The sequence below is a fragment of the Plecotus auritus genome, assembly GCF_963455305.1.
Source record: "Plecotus auritus genome assembly, chromosome: 7".
NCBI classification, from domain to species: domain Eukaryota; kingdom Metazoa; phylum Chordata; class Mammalia; order Chiroptera; family Vespertilionidae; genus Plecotus; species Plecotus auritus.
In genome coordinates this window covers 19594670-19614905 of record NC_137774.1, presented here as the reverse complement: position 1 = coordinate 19614905, position 20236 = coordinate 19594670, and the positions used below count along the sequence as shown (strand labels likewise).

Sequence of the window (20236 nt, the reverse complement as noted above, 5' to 3'; positions counted from 1 at the left end):
TCTCCCCTTAAAAATGCAGCCTTCCTCAACTCTATAGAGACAGAATGCAGACCCGTGCTTGCCTGGGATGTGAGAAATCAGGGATCCACTGCAAATGGGCAAAAGGGAATTTGGGGGTGATGGACATGTTCTAAAACTAGCTTGTGGTGATCATATATATTTATAAAGTGTCGAGTTCTCAAAATTAGCAAATAAAAACAGGACATTCCGTTAAATTTGAATTTCAGATAAGCCACAAATAATATTTTTAGTGGATGTATGCCCTAGATATCGCATGGGACATACTTATACTAAAAAAGTATGTGTTGTTTATCTGAAATTCAAATTTAACTGGCAATCCTAACTAAAAGTCATTACAGTGTACACTTAGAATGGGTATATTTTATGGGTCTGTAAATTATACTTTGGCCCTAACCGGTTTGGCTCAGTGGATAGAGCGTCGGCCTGCGGACTGAAGGGTCCCAGGTTTGATTCCGGTCAAGGGCATGTACCTTGGTTGCGGGCACATCCCCAGTGGGAGGTGTGCAAGAGGCAGCTGATCAATGTTTCTCTCTCATTGATGTTTCTAACTCTCTATCCCTCTCCCTTCCTCTCTGTAAAAAATCAATAAAATATATTTTAAAAAAATTACACTTTGGTATTAAATTTAGCACAGTGCCTACAATAGTTTTGTTGATTAAGAAAAGCACAGCTTTTCCTCTCACATACCCTCTCACTCCCTCCCCACTCTCACCCCTGGCAAAATGCAACTATGAACAACCACCCCACCAACCCAGGAACCCAAAGAAGTCAACAGTGTAGGAAATTGAAACAGTCACCATAGCTTTGTTTTCCTGGGGCTTGGAGCCTGCAGAGGGAAAGATCCCAAGGTCAGAAACACACAGCCTCTAATTGCTGGGTGCTCCAAGCCCTGTAATCACCTCCACCCCACCCCCTCATTAATTGCTGCCAGGCAATTCAACTCTCATCAGCTTGGCGGCCAGCCTCCGACTGCCCAGCCTGGACTGCCCAGCACAGGCTGGGCAGGGGGCTACACAAATGAGTATGTCGCTGCCCTGCTCTCAAGTACTATCTTAAGAATTGCAAGCCCAGAACACAGCCACCCGCCAACATACACACTAATAGCATTAAAAACAGAGAGAAAGTACGCTTCTCTCTGCTATGGAAGAGAAAGTTTTTCACCTTCTCCAAGAAAATGAACTTTCCTATACTGTATCTGTGGGGTTTGGCCAGAATTGCACTGTGCAATCAAGAAGAGAATGTCAGTTACCGTATTAGAATTAGCGTAGTTAACGCTCGTCCATAGTAAGTATAGTTGCCTCTGAACAACACGGGTTTGAACTGCAAGGGCCCATGTATACTCGTATCTTTTTCCAATGTCCCTTCGTATCCCTGGGTTTCGCATCCACAGATCAACCAACTTCCGAACAAAAACAGTATTTTCACATTTCCCAATGGCAGATTCCTAACTGTGGATGGAAAATACTGTTTTCAATCCTCAATTGGTTGAATCCCTGAATGCAAAGTGCCAACCGTATAGTCAAAAGTTATACATGGATTTCCTACCATGCAGGGGTCAGTTCCCCTAATTCCTGAGTTGTTCATAGGTAAACTGTACATACAAAGCCAAATTCTGACCAACCGTCAAAATTGATAATCTGTTCTTTTTTTTTTTTTTAATCCTTACCTGAGGATATTTTTCCATTGATTTTTCAGAGAGAGTGGAAGGGAGAGGGAGAGACAGAGAGAGAGAGAGAAATATCAATATGAGAGAGACACATTAATTGTTGCCTCCCACATGCACCCCGACCAGGGTCAGGAGCCTGCAACCGAGGCCCTTGACTAGAATTGAACTGGGGACCCTTCAGTCCGCGGGCTGACGCTCTATCCACTGAGCCAAACCGGCTAGGGCGACAGTATTATTATTATTATTATTATTATTATTATTATTATTTTAATCTAATGACTAAATTCCTTCAATAAGCACTTCAATTCACTTATCCCCATTGACTTGAAATAGGGTATTTCTGAAGGAAGCTCTTACATATTTTTTTTCAAATGACTTAAAAGGAAAGCAAGCAAAAATAAAGTCTTTGCAGGCAGAAAAAATGGGCTGGTGGGTTCCTTCCCAGGCCCATTTGAAACTACAGAAATTTGACAACGGCGCCATCTAGTGGAAGATTAGAAGGTTAAACAAAAAAAACCCACATTTTTTCTTTCAAATTTGTTTTAGCAACAGCAGCTTCTCCTAAACACCTTTTTATCAGCTTTGAATGTCCCCATTATTTACGTCACCTTGAAGTTATAATTTATAGCAGGAATATACATCGATGTAAAAAAAAGTATATGAAAATAGTTTAAAAATATTGAAAACTTCCCCATTTATTTCTCTAGACATATATACATATACATTATTGAACAAATACATAAACATCTCTATATATTTATATGTGTGTATACATATACTTTATAAATAAATGGGCTGTGTGTTATATATTTTCAGCAACATGCTTTTTTTTTTTTTGCCTATCATGAATATATTTCCATTTAAATACAGAGAACTACCTTATTTGTTTTTTCATTCTTTAAAAATATTTTTTTTTATTGATTTCAGAGAGAAAGGGAGAGGAAGAGATAGAAACATTAATGATGAGAGAGAATCATTGATCGCTGCCTCCCTCACAACCCACACTGGGGATCGAGCCTGCAACCCAGGCATGTGCCTTGATCAGGAATTGAACCGTGACCCCCTGGTTCATAGTTTGATGTTCAACCACTGAGCTATGCCAGCTGGGCTTCCTCATTTTTTGTTTTAAATGGCTTCAAAATATCTCATCATGTGTGGAATTTCTTTTCAGGTTAATAAAATTGTTCTAAAACTAGATTGTGTTGATGGTTACTAAAAAACACTGAACTATATACTTTAAATTTTCTGGCATGTGAATTATATCTCAAAAAAGCTGCTTATCAAAAAGCACAGATGTCAAAAAATGTCCCATTGTAAGGTCTCCCATAATTTAAATTACTAGTTCCCAATTGACGGGTACTTTGCAGTTTTTCAAGATTATAAGCAAAACTGGATGGATGCCCTGTGCCTATCTTTGCTCCCCTGTCAAGGGAAGATTCTAGGTCTACACAATCCAGCTCTGGATATGAATGCAGGAATTCACTGGTGTGGTAGAAGCCACTTCAAATTTCTTCCAAGAATATAAAGGTTGTAACGTGCTAAAGTACATTTTCTGTTGCAGATGGACCCATGTTCCCCTTAGTGACCATGGATACGGGAGGAGAGAAAGATGGTTTAGTCTTCTAAAGACAAGTTACCATAGCTGGGGTGGTGATGGAATATATTAAAATTTTTTGATCCATGCATTAAGTTACATATCTATATAACTCTACTGGTTGTTAAATATTTTTTTAAATATATTTTATTGATTTTTTACAGAGAGGAAGGGAGAGGGATAGAGAGTTAGAAACAGCGATGAGAGAGAAACATCGATCAGCTGCCTTCTGCACACCCCCTACTGGGGATGTGCCCGCAACCAAGGTACATGCCCTTGACCGGAATCGAACCTGGGACCTTTCAGTCCGCAGGCCGACGCTCTATCCACTGAGCGAAACCAGTTAGGGCGTTAAATATTTTAATAACTAGTGGCCCGGTGCACAAAATTCGTGCACGGAGGGGGGGTTCTCCCTCAGTCCGGCCTGCCCCCTCTCCAATCTGGGACCCCCTCGGACATCCCTCTTGCAATCCGGGACCGCTGGCTCCTAACTGCTCACCTGCCTGCCTGCCTGATCGCCCCTAACCACTCTGCCTGCTGGCCTGCTTGCCCCCAACTGCCCCCCCGCCAGCCTTCTTGCCCCCAACTGCCCCCCCTTGCCAGCCTGATCGCCCCCAACTGCCCCCCCTGCTGACCTGATCACTCCCAACTTCCCCCCCACCAGCCTGCTTACCCCCAACTGCCCCCCCCACCAGCCTGCTCACCCCCAACTGCCCCTCCTGCCAGCCTGATTGCCCCCAACTGCCCTCCCCTCCTGGCCTGATCTCCTCTAACTGCCTCTGCCTCAGCCCCACCACCATGGCTTTGTCTGGAAGGTCTCCCGGTCTAATTAGCATATTACCCTTTTATTAGTATAGATACTTCTGGCCCTAGCTGGTTTGGTTCAGTAGATAGAGCGTCGGCCTGCGGACTGAAGGGTCCTGGATTAGATTCCAGTCAAGGGCACTTGCCCAGGTTGTGGGCTCAATCCCCAGTAGGGGGCGTGAAGGAGGCAGCCAATCAATGATTTGTCTCATTGATGTTTCTATCTCTCTCTGATAGAAACATCATCTCATTGATGTTTCCCTTCCTCTCTGAAATCAATAAAAATATATTTTAAAATAATAATAATAATAATAATACCTCTGTATACCTTATAGCAGTTTTATAGGGATTAAAATTATAGGTATTACACAAAGACAATGTAAGATCTGTGTAAGGCTTAGACAACAGGAAGGAATATAGTATCTTTCCTGTTTGTATGACTATATTTATTGTTATTACCAATCTTACCAATATGGTGAGTTATGGTGGACCACGACAATGTGGGTTTGGCATGATTTGGGCCCCCAGAAATGTGCCCCATCCATGTACGAACTTTGTTTTTTTCCATTTCAGCTGTCACTTCTGATTTATTGTGTAACTTTTAACAAATTACGTCCCTTTTCCTGGGGCCTCACTAAAGTGCTCCTAGCAACGTTTACTAACAGCTGCAAGTAGCACTTCCTCTGGTTTCCTCTGCTACACTTGTGTCTAAGCTGTGGTCTGCAAGCTTCCTGCCCCAGCTGAAACGTTCCAGACACACAAATGTCCCAGCCATGTCAGCTTTTCTGAAAGGCCCCCGGTCTTCTCAGGCACAATGGCGCTCAGGGGCCCAGCCCCACCCTCTGCCCAGGCACGGATGGATGAGATGCTGGTTGGTAAAGTGTCAAGAACAAAACCTCCAACTCCCTTAGCAGAAACTCTGGCATTCCCAGGGTCATCTTACCAGAGATCAAATTTGTGGGGTTCTTTCCCTTCCTTTAGTGAAAGAAATTGCCAAGAATATCACAATGGGAAAATCACCACCAATCACTGAGTGCCGTCTTTCTTAGGAGATCTGGTGCCCAGCAGTAAATTTGTCTGTCAGAGGGAATTGCAAACTGAGGGCCACATAAGAGGATTTGCTCCAGACAGTAGTGGGCCGCCAGGGAAGAAGCAGGAGTGGCAGCAGCTGGCCCTGGCTCCGTTCAGACCCCAGTGGTGGCTAGGTGCGGAACTGGGAATGAATGATCACCACAGTTGATAGTAGAGGTTGGAGAATGTCCTAGAACAGGGGTGGGAAACCTTTTTCCTGCCAAGGGTCATTTGGATATTTATAACATCATTCACGAGCCATACAAAATTATCAACTTAAAAATTAGCCTGGTATATTTGGTCAAACATGTAATTAACTTACCCCTAATGCCTCGGCAGGGCCAAACCAAATGATTTTGTGGGTCTTATGTAGCCCTCGGGTCGGACATTCCCCACCCCTATCCTAGAACAACCTATACCCGGGCAGGGACCTGGCTTCCCCACAGAGAGGGCACCTGACCACAGGAACGTGCGAGACCTACAAGGCCAACCCTGGGTGGCAACAAGAATCAGTAACCCAAGCGGCCCAGTCACAGTTCCCTCCACTTGGGAAGCCCCTCAGCACTTCCCAGGCCCCACTTCAGAGTGGCGACACCGGAATATGTGGTTTTATCTGTGTACACTTCACAGAGCCAGGAGAATTCTGCATCAGGTAGAAGTGAACCACAGTACATTCTGGGATGTAATTTAGAGACTCTGAGATAGCTGGGGCCCTTGTTAAAATTCAGAGTCCCAGGTTTCATCCCCAGTAATGTGGAATAGGGCCTAGGAATCTACATTTCACAAAATCAGGCATTTCTGATGCCATGCTTGTGTATGTCTGCTCTAGACAGTCAATATTTGTTTCCCAAGACTAAAGCAAACTTCCATTAAGTTCCTTTTAATATAGGCCAAATCCAAAGAGAGATGATCAGGTGGGTTTTCACAAAGACAACACAACAGTCATATTTTTATCCCTCCCCCACCCCGCCCACACACACACACACAGTTCAACTTCCTATCCAACCTGAATTAGCACAACCTCCCACATCTCTCTCTCTTCTTACAAGAAGTCATTGAGGAACACGTGTTGGACAAACCAACCAGTCTTATTATGCCAAGCTTATGCAGGCAACTGTGATCTCTATAACTTGGTCTAAAAGAAGGAAGTTCTCTAAGTGACTCACCACTATGGTGCCACCACACCTCCTTTGGCCTCTTCTTCAATTTCATTCGGGAGAATGCGGAGCCATATGAACAGACAAGGGCATTTTTCTTCTGTCACATCTAAAGCTTGCATCTCAAAACCAAACTGTGATGTGGAAAAAGAGTTTTTTTGTGTTTCTTTTCTCTCTTTTGACTCTAAAAGCAGAACTGGATTGTGAGACAATGAAAAAAACAAACAGTAAGTTTCATTTCCTTCTCTCTCTTGTACTAAAACCGTCTTCACCAAAAACAGTGGATGGTCAGCTTTAAACATGATCTTTCATGAATAAGTTTTTCTATGCTTTTAGATGAATAACCAGAGTAAAGTCTTTTCTATTACCTACTGTTTAAAATGAAGTGATTTTAGGGAGGGGGTTGGAGTATCTTTCCTGAGACTCAGAGATAAATTATTGTTAATTGTTAGGCATGATAACGGTAATTGTTATGTTCACAAAAGAGTCCATATCTTTTAGTGATACAAACTACCAACATCCTCCAGCCAAATATCACCAGGAATACACATGTAGTTGAACAAAGCTGGGTTTGGGGAGAAAATGTATACCAAGAAAATCATGGGATGTCTCAGCAGGAGGGTGATAGAAAGGTCTTATGATAAGATTTAGGTCTGTGTTAGGTGGTTTGAAGGAAGATTCAAAGCAGCAGCCTCTACTCTGGATTGGATCCAATTAGAAAGTGGAAATAATGATATATTTGGGTATGTTAATAATTCTGACCTGTGTCCAGACATGGTTATGGAGTTGTCTTGTTTTTGTCTTGATCCAACATGGTCATAGAGGGGCCTTGTTTGGTATTGGTATTCTAGCTGTGAGTGACAGGTCAGTTCCTAGCCAGGCCAGTCGCCAACTGTCAGGGGCTGTTTTTCTCTTTCTCAATACTGAAATTTATGGATGCAATAACATGCAGTCTGGGATTTTCTTTAAAATAATGGAAAAGGGTTGGAGGCAGATGAAACAGGATGGACCATGAGTTGATCATTATTGAAGCTGGGTGATAGGTCCATGGGGGATCACTGTACTCTCTTTTCTACTATTATTTTGAAAGTTCTCATTTTCCAAAATAAGAAATTTAAAATAAATAATGGACAAAACTAGCTACCAGACATAATGGTTGGTCATAGAACCTAGAACTTCAATATTTCTAAGTCAGCATAGCCAGTCTTTAGAGGGTCCACTTCAGGCTCTTACTGGCCAGAGAGATAGCAAGCACAAAAAGGCTTGTCGAGGCCACCATCTCTCATTGGATGGGGCCTCTGTAGGCCCTGAGGCTTCCTCACACACTGATCAGCCAGGCTGTGTAGGCAAGAAACGCCCCCTTAGGAAAGTTTGCCAAGAGCATTATCTCCACCACTTTGATCCACAAAATGTGGCCAGACAATTATTATCAAGGGACATTAACAAGAACTTTCTCTTATGTTATTTTGTTTTCCAGAATTCAATTCTCCAAGTTTGTACTCAAAAACAAATATAGTCATGAAGGGTCAAAATGTATCTCTAAGTTGTTCCCACCAGAACAAATCACTACAAATCACCTATTATTTGTTTCGGTATACGAAACACATGGGAACCCAGGCTAGCAAAGGAAAACCCGTGATTTTTAACCTAAGCATCTCAGAAGCCCGTGATTCGGGGCCCTACAAATGCAAAGCTGAAGTTTCCAACTGTTCAGCATACAGTCTCGAGTTCAACTTCACAATTGTGGGTAAGAAGAGCACTCGTTTCACGGGGCCCTGTGACGTGTAGGACCCTCTTCTATTCTATAATGGTCTCTCTGTTCCCCTTGCAAGCACTCACTGGAGAGCCTGGAAAGTATGTCACTGAGACCTTTATTCTTAACTAGAAGCCCTGTGCATGAATTCGTGCACAGGTGGGCCAGCCGGCCCTCCCCAATTGGGGCAATTGGGTGAGGCTGGTGGGAGGGAGGGGCTGAGGGTGGTTGGTCAGTTGGCCCCGCCTCCCAGTCAAACTCACAGTCAAGGGGACAATTTGCATATTAGCCCTTTATTATATAGGATAATTTCACTTTCTCCCCAAAGACTTTTTGGCTATTTCAGATAATAATAGGCTGGTTATCTAAGACAAAAAGTCTTACATCAATGATTTGGAAAATTGTTGAAATCTTTTCTAGAGACTTTACTCTAGGATTCCCATCAGGTAGGCAAAAATGACTTTTTCTCTGCAGATTCGAGTGAGAAGTCTGAGAATCAATGTTGGGCCTGGTGGCAAGGGTCTCCAAAGCCCCAGGCTTTGCCCACCTCTTTTCTTTGCAATGACCACCCACCAGCCCATGTTCTTCCTGCCCAACCACATCTTATTACTTCTATATTTTCCTCTCCCATATCCCACACTAAGCCTCTCACAACCTAGCATTAATGGGCTCCTCTATAAAGATGACCTAAACTCCTGGGAGAGAGGGTTTCCAGGTAATACATGTACAGTGTACCTGGATTCTTCTAAACATAGATGCTCTGATACTGGTAAAATCTTTGAGTGGTTCTCTAGATCTATATTCTCCATTATGGTAGCCATCAGTCACACATGGCTATTTAAATTTAAATTTTAATTAACTAAAATTAGATGGAATAAAAAAACTTAGTTCCTCAGTCTCCTTAGTCACATTTCAAGTGTTCAGTAGCCACAGGTGGCTGCCATATTAGACACCACAGACATAGGACATTTTTATCATTACAGAATGTTCTATTGGACACCTCTGCTCTAGGTCAGTGGTTCTTAGCTTTTTAGATTATAGCTGTTTTAACAATCTAATGATAGAGTGGTCATTGGCCTTTCCCAATGGTTGCAAGCTTCTTGACTTCTCAAGAAGGGTGTCAGTCATCCCTGGGACCACATCGGGGAATAGAGTAGGGGTTTGATCCACATTTATGGACTGGGTGAGTGAACCCAATCTGTATCCCTGTAACATGCACTTTCATTTTTCTAGACCCAGTGACCACTCCAGTGCTGAACATTGTCGTTCAAACACAGACAAACCTTTATATAACACTACGCTGCATCTCCTTCAACGGTTCTCTGCCCATCAATTATACTTTCTTTAAAAAAGGCATCACCCTGTCACCAGTTATTTCCAAGCACGTAAGGGAGCCTGCTGAATTTAATTTAACCAAGAGCAACACTAGGGAAGGGGAAGAGTATAGTTGTGAAGCTAAAAACAGCCTGCCTGACTATGCAAGACACAGTCATCCCGCCACCATGCCTTCAACAAGTAAGGACTATCTGAGCTCTTTCAACAGGGTCTGGATTTGCTTCCAGAAACTTCCTCTGCCAGTCCACTTGCCACTTTGGCCACCTGCTTCCAAGTGCTTTTCCTTTGGTAGGGTCCATACAAACTGTGATGGGATTGCTTTCTGCCATAAAAACAGAACAAAAAAAGTCATAGGAAAGCCTAGACACTGTGGCGTAAGGGACCTTGCAATGAGACTTCCTGACTAAACCCTGCTTCCTGTCTTGACCTTCCACTGCCTGGGTTCTGAGCAATCACACTAGAATTTGCATCTCTCTTGGAGCTGCCAGGTCTCTTTTCTTTTGCTTTTTCGGTGACTTCTAATGCCTACTTGGCTGTTTATTGCTCCACTGCTAACACTTGGTGAGACTTTCAGTGCCACCCTTGGCTTGGGGCAAGAGGGGCCCCTGTCCCTTCCCTGGGTTTTGGAGGGTACTGCTCTGGTGTATCTTGGCCATGCACATTCCCACAGGCTGAGGAGTCCAGGGGGCCATGGGAATATGCCCACCTGGACCCTGTATCCCCACTTTTTTACACCACACTCTTGGTACCTGTGTCCAAATTCCCTACCCAATCAGATCAGAACCCACCCACAGGGCCCAGGCAAGCCTCTTTCCCAGTTCATCCTCCCAAGGGTGGACCACAGTGAGGATGTGAGCGTTCCTGTACCCAAGCTAAGGGAGCTGCTTGTGGGGCGTGTAAATGGCATTTGGACATGCAGGCTAGGGTCCACATGCACCTTAGGGTGCAGGTCAGAGCCTGGGTGGGAAGGGGATCAGGCTGGAAAAGGGGTCAGGCTGGAACTGGGGCTGGCTCTCACCCATGCTGCCATGTTCCAGTACAGAACTCCAAAAAGCCTGCGAATTCTAGATTCAAACCTGGCCAAAAGTTAGGTTAGCAAAGGCAATAGGCACACTTGGGCATTAACGCTCCACCCGGCCTCATCCTCAGAAAAGCCCACACCCTAGCTTTACGTCCTAAAAAGTGAGGCAGTCTGTGGGAGTCAGACCCCAGAATCAGGCTTTTGCCCACATATCACAGCCTTTCCGTCTACTAGATGTGTGACCTTGAGAAAGTCACTTAACCCTTTCTGAGCCTTACTCTACTCATTTGTAAAATGGTAGTGACACTAATAAGACAAATAAGGCAATGCATGTGAAGTGCTTAACACAGTGTCAGACATGCAGTTAATAATAAATGGTAGCTGTTTGGGTGCCGTAAAGTATTCCAACATGACTAAGGGCTTTGTCCAATAAATGGCCAGGCCATTCGGAAGCTTATGACCCTAACACTGTAGCCACAATTTGGTCTGTTAAATGCTGTGTTGTCTCCTTGTGTGACCCCTGTGGAAGATGCACTCGGTCGACTTTAAGAACTTCACTGGAGTTGCAGATGTCCGCAGCAGTGCAGGGATAGGGTACACAATACATTGGTTACCATGGGAGACAGCCGCGATCGCCTTTTCCAGAACAATTCACAGTCCACCGTCATTAGGAAAGAAAGCTGTGCGCTGACCGGTGAATGCCGTCTTCCTCCAGGTGGAGACAGCTGTCCACTCTGCCTGCAGCTACTGCTTCCACTGCTGATGCTAATTGTAATCCTACTTCTGGCATTTTGGATTCGACAGAAGTACAAAGCCAGTAAGTTCTATTGGAGCTTTTCCATTGTTTTCCAGGGGTTTTGGATACAGACCGAAGGGGAGGTGAGGAGGAAGGGAAAGGGGAATCAGAAATGGATGTGAAGAAATAGAAAGAGAAGAAAAAGCTGAGAAAGGGGAAGGTAAATGAAACAGACTTGCTGTCGTTATTGGGTAAGAGCTTTTCTTATTTAGATTGCTCAGCGGTGTGGGCCTGTGTAGTCACACCAGGCCTGGGCTAAGAGAAGCCCCACACTTGGTTTAATGCTCCATGGCTGTCACTGGCTTGACATTCTTAATACTTTTCTTTTTGCTTTTTAAAATTACTTTTTAAAAATATATCCATTTTTATTGATTTCAGAGAGAGATGGAAACATCAATGATGATAGAGAATCATTAATTGGCTGCCTCCTGCACACCCCCTCTTGGGGATCATATCTGCAACCCAGTCATATGTCCTGACCGGGAATCGAACCGTGACCTTCTGGTTCATAGGTCGACAGTCAACCACTGAGGGAAAATTATTTTTTAAATTGTGGTAAAATATATATGACCATAAAAGGTACCATCTTAATCAGGTTAAGTACACAGTTCAGGGGCATCGAGTATTCTCATTGTTGTGCAACCATCACCACCATCCATCCCCAGCACTTTTCTCATCTTGTAAAACTGCAACTCTGCCCCCATCAAACACTAACTCACCAGTCACTTCCCCACCCCCCCTAGCCCCGGGCCCCTACCATTCTGCTTGTCTACTCTAGGGAGGACCTCATATAAATGAAATCACAGAGAATCTGTCCTTTTATAACTAGTTCATGTCAGTTAGCATAATGTCCTCAAGGCCCATCCATGTTGTGCTCTTGGGTTATTCCACCTTTGGGCTATGAACAGTGTGCTATGAACATAAGTATATAAATATTAATAATTTTTAACAAGAGGCCCCACATTTTTATTTTGCCCTGAGCCCGGCAAATGATGGCGCGGTCCTGATGGCCAGCTCCTCAAAGGCAAGAGCTTTCTTTGCCTTGTGTTTTTCAGCCACTCGGAGGACAGCCAGTACATGAAGACAAACACGAGCAGCCTTCCTCTCCGCTCCACCTTAAGTGCTGTGTCAAGCCCCAGTGACTAACCTCGTCTTATGGCCACCTCTAGTTAAGATTTCAAAATGGCCTTTTCATTGGGCACACAAGTATAGAGGAATATTGAGATTTGCACAAAGGACACTTTGTGTCTCAGCGCTGGCACCCACCAGTGAACATGTCTGAGCCTCAGCATTCTGACCTATAGAATGGGGTCATGGGAGAAACTGTCACAACTGGGGAGAGAACTAAGTGATAAATGTTAGGCTCCTGCGCCTCCTCCACCTCTGGATTATAATTCAGAGAAATCAGGGACTCAGTTGGTATGAAACTTGAAAATTGCTGTCAAGCCCCATCCGCTCAGTGGATAGAGCGTAGACCTGCGGACTGAAGGGTCCTGGGTTCAATTCCTGTCAAGGGCACATGCCCGGTTGCGGGCTCGATCCCCAGTAGGGGGTGTGCAGGAGGCAGCTGATCAATGATTCTCTCTCATCATTGATGTTTCTATTTCTCTCTCCCTTCCTCTCTGAAATCAATGAAAAGATATATATATATTAAAATATATATGTTAAAAAATAGATGTAAAAGTGTATACACCTCATACATTTTTTTTTCTTTTTTGCACAGATGTGTGTGTTTTATCCTCACCTGAGGATATGTGGTCTTTTTTTACTTAGAGAGAAAGGGAGAGAGAAACACTGATGTGAGAGGAAAATACCAATCAGTTGCCTCCCATACACAACGCTCCAACCAACTGAACCTCCCAGCCAAGGCAGACATCTCATGCATTTTTAAAACCTGTCTCCCTTCCTACAAAAAGCCTGGAGTTTTGCAAAAGTGGAATTAATATTCTTCGAATACTGGCCACAGCTAAAGAGGACTCAGCTGGGTAATTTACTATCCCTTGCAGATATTACAAAGCTTTTGACAGACTGTTCTTTTCAGCAAAGGAAAGAAAATGTGTCTCTGGCCATCTCATGCGCAATCTGATAGGTAAAGGATGTCACTTGCAGAGCTGGGAGAAAAATCAGGAGGGTTCTTGGCTTGGGAAAGAGGTGCTATGGACTGCTTGCTGAGTCCACAGTTTTCCTTCAATAGACAACAAGGCCATTGGAGCAGCACATTGTTTGTTTCAGAACTTTGGGGAATTCTGCTCCTTGGCAGAGGAGATCAGAAAAATGTGGCTGAATTGGTTTAATTTAATTAATTCTGCACAATTTACACAGGAAAAGCTATGAGAAATAAAGCACCCAGAGACTATGGAAATACACCCACAGAAGTTGGAATATATGCAAATGTCCATGAAAATCAAGCAGGTAAGATAACTTTTTTGGGTATTTTCATTGGTTTGGTTGGTTGGTTTTCATCTTATTTTTCTTAAGGTCATACAGACACACAGGTACAATGTTTCCTTCCCACCCCTGATGCCCAGTCCCACTTTCCAGGGACAACAATCAGTTTTTAAAATCTTTCTACAGATAGTCTATGTGTATGCTGACATCTAAACACAGGGCAGAAATGGCAGCGTGTCACAGAGAGGCTATTCTACATCCTCATTTTTTTCACTTAGCAACATATCTTGGAAATTTTTTTATATCAGTTTGGAATGATCTTCACTGTGCCCCAAGTCCCTTTATGATCACTTTTTTAAAAATGTATTTTTTTATTGATTTCAGAAAGGGAGGGAGAGGGAGAGGGAGAGATAGAAACATCAAGGATGAGAAAGAATCATTGATTGGCTGCCTTCTGCACGCCCCGCACTGGGGATTGAGCCTGCAACCCAGGCACGTGCCCCAACCAGGAATCTAACCATTACCTCCTGTTTCACAGGTCAACGCTCAACCACTGAGCCATGCCGGCTAGACACCTTTTTTTATTTTTTTAAATTGATTTTAGAGAGAGAGGAATGGAGAGGGAGAGAGATAGAAACATTGATTTGCTGCCTCCTGCAGGCCCTCTACTGGGAATCGAGCCCAAAACCAGGCATGTGCCCTGACCAGGAATTGAACTGGTGACCTCTTGGTGCATGGGGCGATGCTCAACCAATTGAGCCACACTGACTGGGCTATGATCACCTCTTTTTTTTTAAATTTAATAAATCTTTATTGTTCAGATTATTACAATTGTTCCTCTTTTTTCCCCCCATAGCTCCCCTCCACCTGGTTCCCACCCCACCCTCTGCCCTTACCTCCCCCACACACACTGTCCTCATCCATAGGTGTACGATTTTTGTCCAGTCTTTTCCCGCACCCCCCAGACCCTTTTCCCCCCGAGAATTGTCAGTCCACTCCCTTTCTATGCCCCTGATTCTAATATTTCACCAGTTTATTCTGTTCATCAGATTTTTTTATTCACTGCATTTTTAGATTCACTTGTTGATAGACATGTATTTGTTGTTCATAATTTTTATCTTTACCTTTTTCTTCTTCTTCCTCTTCTTAAAGAATACCTTTCAGCATTTCATATAATACTGGTTTGGTGCTGATGAACTCCTTTAGCTGTTTCTTGTCTGTGAAGCTCTTTATCTGCCCTACAATTCTGAATGATAGCTTTGCTGGGTAGAGTAATCTTGGTGGTAGGTTCTTGCTATTCATCACTTTGAATATTTCTTGCCATTCCCTTCTGGCCTGCATAGATTCTGTTGAGAAATCCACTGACAGTCGTATGGGTGCTCCCTTGTAGGTAACTTCTGTTTTTCTCTTGCTGCTTTTAATATTCTTTGTCTTTTGCTCTTGGCATTTTAATTATGATGTGTCTTGGTGTGGTCCTCTTTGGATTCCTTTTGTTTGGGGTTCTGTGCGCTTTCTGGACTTGTAAGTCTATTTCTTTCACCAGGTGGGGGAAGTTTTCTGTCATTATTTCTTCAAATAGGTTTTCAGTATCTTGCTCTCTCTCTTTTTCTGGCACCCCCATAATTCTGATGTTGGTAGGCTTGAAGTTGTCCCAGAGGCTCCTTACACTATCTTCATATTTTTGGATTCTTTTTTCTTTTTGTTTTTCCGGTTGAGTGTTTTTGCTTCTTTGTATTTCAAATCTTTGATTTGATTCTTGTGATCCTCTAGTCTGCTGTTAGATCTCTGTATATTATTTTTTATTTCAGTCAGTGTATGCTTAATTAGTTGGTCCTTTTTCATATCCTCAAGGGTCTCGCTAAATTTATTGGCTTTTTCTAGAAAGTTCTTGAAAAACCTTATAACCGTGGTTTTGAACTCTATATCCAGTCATTTGCTTTCCTCCATTTCTTTCATTTGTGATCTATTTCTTTGTCTCTGCATTTTGGCTGCTTCCCTGAGTTGATAGAGTGGCTTTGTGTGCTAGGTGTCCTATAGGGCCCAGTGGCTCAGCCTCCCCAGTTACCTGAGGTGGACACTCTTGGTGCACCCCTTTGTGGGCTGTGTGCAGAGTCTTGTAGTTAAGCCTTGATTGTTGTTGGTATCACTGGGAGGAATTGACCTCCAGGCCAATTGGCTGTGAGGATCAGCTGTGTCTATGCTGGGAGAACTTCTGTGCTGGAGACACCCTTATGGGAGAAGACTTGCAAAAGCTTCTGTGCTCAGCTTGAATGGGGCAGAGTCTCAGGGCAGAGCAGACAGCATTGGTTTCCCGTCAGCCCTGCCCTATGAGGCCCCTGTTTCTCAGTGTCCCATGGTAATCACTGCAAGCACCTCTGAGAGAAAGTGGCCCTCGAGTTCCGCCCGCTGCCAGACAGTCCAGTTTCACCCCGTATGAGTCTGGGTCACCAGAGTCTCACGCGGAACTGGAGTTCAGCGCAGTCGGGAGCTTTAGTCTCCCTCCCGCTTAAGAAAGCCAGCCACGCACTCAGTTGCCAGTCCTCTCCGCGCATGCTTCTCAGTACCTCTGCCTCCTGCAGCTCCTCTGAGTCTTAGTGTGCTTTTCTCTTTCCTTCTAGTTGTAGAATTTCCACTCAGCCAGCCTTCCTGTGGTTCTGGATGATGTTGGTTTTGTCTTTTAGTTGTAGTTTTGAAATTGTTGTGTGAGGCAGCAGTTTAGGTGTTTACCTATGCTGCCATCTTGGTTTCTCCTCTATGTTCACCTCTTAAAGCAGCCATCATACACGGCTTTATGGTAAACAGACCCACAGCCTTGGCCAACAAGAACAAATCCAGTCAACACTGACTGAGGGCCAGCCATGTTCCAGGCACAGTGCTAAGCAATTTACCTGCCCTGGCCAACATAAACAGCCCTAACTCCCAATTTATGTCGTTCCCATTTTACAGATAAGGAGTCAGTGCCAGGCTTGGAACCAAGACAGTGTGTTTCCACAGCCCAAGATGGTAAGCACTCCCTGCAAAGTCCAGAGGCTACATGCCATTGCGAGGGCAGCCAGCTGAGCCACTGCCCTTGAGTGACTAGGGATTCAGCTTATAGGCCCAATAACTCTGTTTCTTGTCTTTTGCCCAGAAACTGAACATTCTCCTGAGATACATTATGCCACCCCCATGTTCCTGGAGGTGACACCAGGTGAGCCACAGTTTGGGATAAGAGATACTAGTGAATGAGACAGTGGTCCCTGTGAGACCACCATATTCTAGGACTTTAGGATCCCAAAAATGGGGTGGATGGGGACAATACACACACCCAGAGACCAAGAGTAACCAGTACCACGGCTCCTAACAAGGAAGAGGGAATGATGGAACAGGGAGAGTATCACATAAAACATCAAGAGGAGGATGCAGGGGCATTTCTAAACCATTTTCAATAATAAATTACTTGAAACAGGTGAAGGGATTAAGAAGTACAAATTGGTAGTTACAAAATAGTCATGGGGATGTAAAGTACAGCATAGAGAATATAGACAGTAATATTGTAATAACTATGTCTGGTGTCAGGTGGCTACTAGAAATATCAGGAGAACACGATGTAAAGTATATGATTATCTAACCACTGTGCCATATACCTGAACCTAGTACAAAATAATATTGAATTTAAAGTGTAAATGAAGAATAATTTTATTTTTAAATAATAAATTACTTGATATAGTACAGGAAAAAAGTTAATACTTGTTTGTCAGTTCACCCTGCTACTAAAATAAAAAATTTTAAGCGACTCTATGGATATATATTCTAATTTTACTAAATTATTTCTTCTTTTATATTTCAGAAGCCCATAATGATGATAAAACTGGATGTGTCTATGCTGAACTCAGCTTATGAAATTTAAAGATACAAACTACATCTTAGGGTAAGATAATTTTTACAAAGCTGATTTACATGAAGAAAAGGAAAACTTGATTTGACATTTTAAATATGTTTGTATTGATTTCAGAGAGGAAGGGAGAGGGAGAGAGATATAGAAACATCAATGATGAGAGAGAATCATTGATCAGCTGGGGATTGAGCCCACAACCCAGGCATTTGCCCTGACCAGGAATTGAACCATGACCTCTGGTTAATAGGTTGATGTTCAACCACTAAGCCACACTGGCTGGGCTTGACTGACACTTTAAAACATCTCTCTTGCCCACCTGGTGTGGCTCAGCAAATGAGCGTCCACCTATGAATCAGGAGGTCACAGTTTGATTCCAGTCAGGGCACATGACCGGGTTGTGGGCTCGATCCCCAGTAGGGGGCATGCAGGAGGCAGCTGATCAATGATTCTCTCTCATTGATGTTTCTATCTCTCCCTCTCCCTTCCTCTCTGAAATCAATTTTTTTTAAATGTCTCTCCTGGAGTATTATGCTAAGTGAAATAAGTCAGTCAGAGAAAAATAAGTATCCCATGATCTCACTCATAAGTGGAATCTCAGTAACAAAATAAACTGATGAATGGAGTGGATCCAGAGACTCCAAGCCTGGAACAGAGTGCGGAATCTCGGAGGGAAGGTGGGGGCGGGTGAGTGGGTGGGAGGTAATCAACCAAGGACCCTGTATGCATATAGGCATGCCCCATGGACAAAAAAACAAACAAACAAAAAAAACTCTCTCCTGGTTACCTACAGTGAATCACTGATTTTTATGATTAAACACTCTCCCTTTGGCACATTCAGATACTGCCAATCCTGTCATCAGACAACAGCTTTGTCAGGTGGGATCCTGACTGGTGACAGTTCTTAAATGCTTTTGCTATTTTTAGGCATGAACCGTTCTCCCCATTTCCACATCACTTAAAAAAGAATAACTGTTAGGCCACTGTACTTTTCATAAATGCATCCTGAAAACATTATGGTCATCTTTCTGGTTTCCCTGGCCCCGTTGCCCATTAAAGGTTCAAAAGCAAAAACACAAAGGTCTAAATTCTAAAACAAAAAACGGCGGCCTTGAAAATGTGTCTGAGGAAACAGTGAGAGGCAGGCAAGATTACTCAACAAGTACGCACTTGTTACTCATTGCCATTGAAATTTGTTCTCAAATTTTCAGAGGCTGCAAAAATAATTATTTATTTATTTATAATATATTTTTATTTATTTCAGAGAGGGAGAGATAGAAACATCAATGATGAGAGAGAATCATTGATTAGCTGCCTCCTGCATGCCCCCTACTGGGGATTGAGCCCCCATCCGGGCATATGCCCTGACTGGAATCGAACCAGTGACCTCTTGGTTCTTGGGTTAAGGCTCAACCGCTGAGCCACACCCAGCTGGGCTGCAAAAATATTTATATTGATTTTTCAGGGATTTTCTCAGTCCTCAAGACTGAGCTAATGTCAAAGGCATGCCTATATGTGTTGCATATCTGATCAGTGTTCTGTGGAGAGAACAGCCGAGTTGAGTTGGTGGAGAAGAAAGAATGGATTCGTTTCCTAGGACTGTGGTAACAAATTATCATTAACTGGTGAATTAAAACAGAAATTTTTTTCTCACAGTTCTGGAGGCCAGAAATCTAAAATCAAGGTGTCGGCAGGCCCACACTCTCTCCAAAGGCTCTATGGGAGAATCCTTGCCTGCCTCTCCGTTTCTGGTGGTTCTTGGTTCATGGCAGCATCACTCCAATCTCTGCCTCTGTCTTCATGTGGCCTTCCCTTCCTCTGACATTCTCTTATAGGAAAACTGGTCACAAGATTTAGGAACCACCTGGATAATCCAGAATGACCTCATCTTAACCTAATTTCATCTGCAAACACCCTTTTTCCAAATAAGGTGACATTCACAGGTTCCAGGAGTTAGGACTTGGACGTATGTTTTTGGGGAGTCACTATTCAGCCCACTACAGCGGACAAATGAGAGACATAACACCTATGTCATGGAGCTTCTATGAGAGTTAATTCAGGCTTCTTCATGTCTTAACCTGAGCTCCTTCCTGAAGCAGAGCTGAGACAAGACTTGGGTGCAAGTTGTTTATATGGGAGGTGATCCCAGGGAGCAGGAGAGTTCAGGGAGAGTGAAACAGGGAAGGAAAAGAAGCCAACACAAACCACGAAGACAAGAGGAGAAACAGTCCAGAGATGGAAGACGCTGACGACTCCGTGCCACGCTAGCAGTCAGCAGCTGTGCGTCGCAGCAGGTTGCCTAGGACCAAACCAGAGAGGGTCGGACCTGCATTGCCACCATGTGCCCACCATCCAGATATCATTGCTGACATGTACACATAAGGAACTGTTTGACATTGAAACGGGGACTCAGAACTGTTGGACATTGAAATTGGGACTCAAACATTTTTTGTTATTATATGTTTATTTCTAGTCTGCAGAGGCAAGATTTTTTAAAGGAAAGAAATGGGGAAAAAATAGATACAGAGGCAAAGAAGCATTGAACAGACTGTCAAACTACAGCGGGAAGGCAGGGGAGGTTGGGGGGCGCTGTAAGATCAACCGAAGGACCTGTATGCATGCATATAAGCATAACCAATGGATACAAGACACTGGGCGGGGGGGCAAGTAAAGGCATGTATTGGGGGGTAGGGGAGGCCGGGGGGAGGTCAATGGGGAAAAAAAGGAGACATATGTACTACTATTTGTAATACTTC

At 43.6% G+C, this 20236-nt stretch overlaps 1 protein-coding gene across 2 annotated transcripts; it reads left to right on the top strand.

The window, feature by feature from the left end:
• Window positions 1-6272: 6272 nt before the first annotated feature.
• On the top strand, window positions 6273-20236 carry MILR1 (mast cell immunoglobulin like receptor 1). Of its 2 annotated transcripts, XM_080677184.1 has the most exons (9): window positions 6321-6540; window positions 7791-8060; window positions 9300-9581; window positions 11138-11239; window positions 13541-13630; window positions 16553-16609; window positions 16737-16796; window positions 17436-17516; window positions 19137-20236. In XM_080677184.1, the coding sequence occupies exons 1-8, from the start codon at window positions 6453-6455 to the stop codon at window positions 17486-17488; spliced, it is 1002 nt and encodes a 333-aa protein (XP_080533310.1). In that variant the 5' UTR covers window positions 6321-6452; the 3' UTR covers window positions 17489-17516; window positions 19137-20236. The 2 variants fall into 2 exon arrangements, with proteins under 2 accessions (XP_080533311.1, XP_080533310.1); XM_080677185.1 differs by lacking the exon at window positions 9300-9581 and having other exon boundaries at window positions 6273-6540.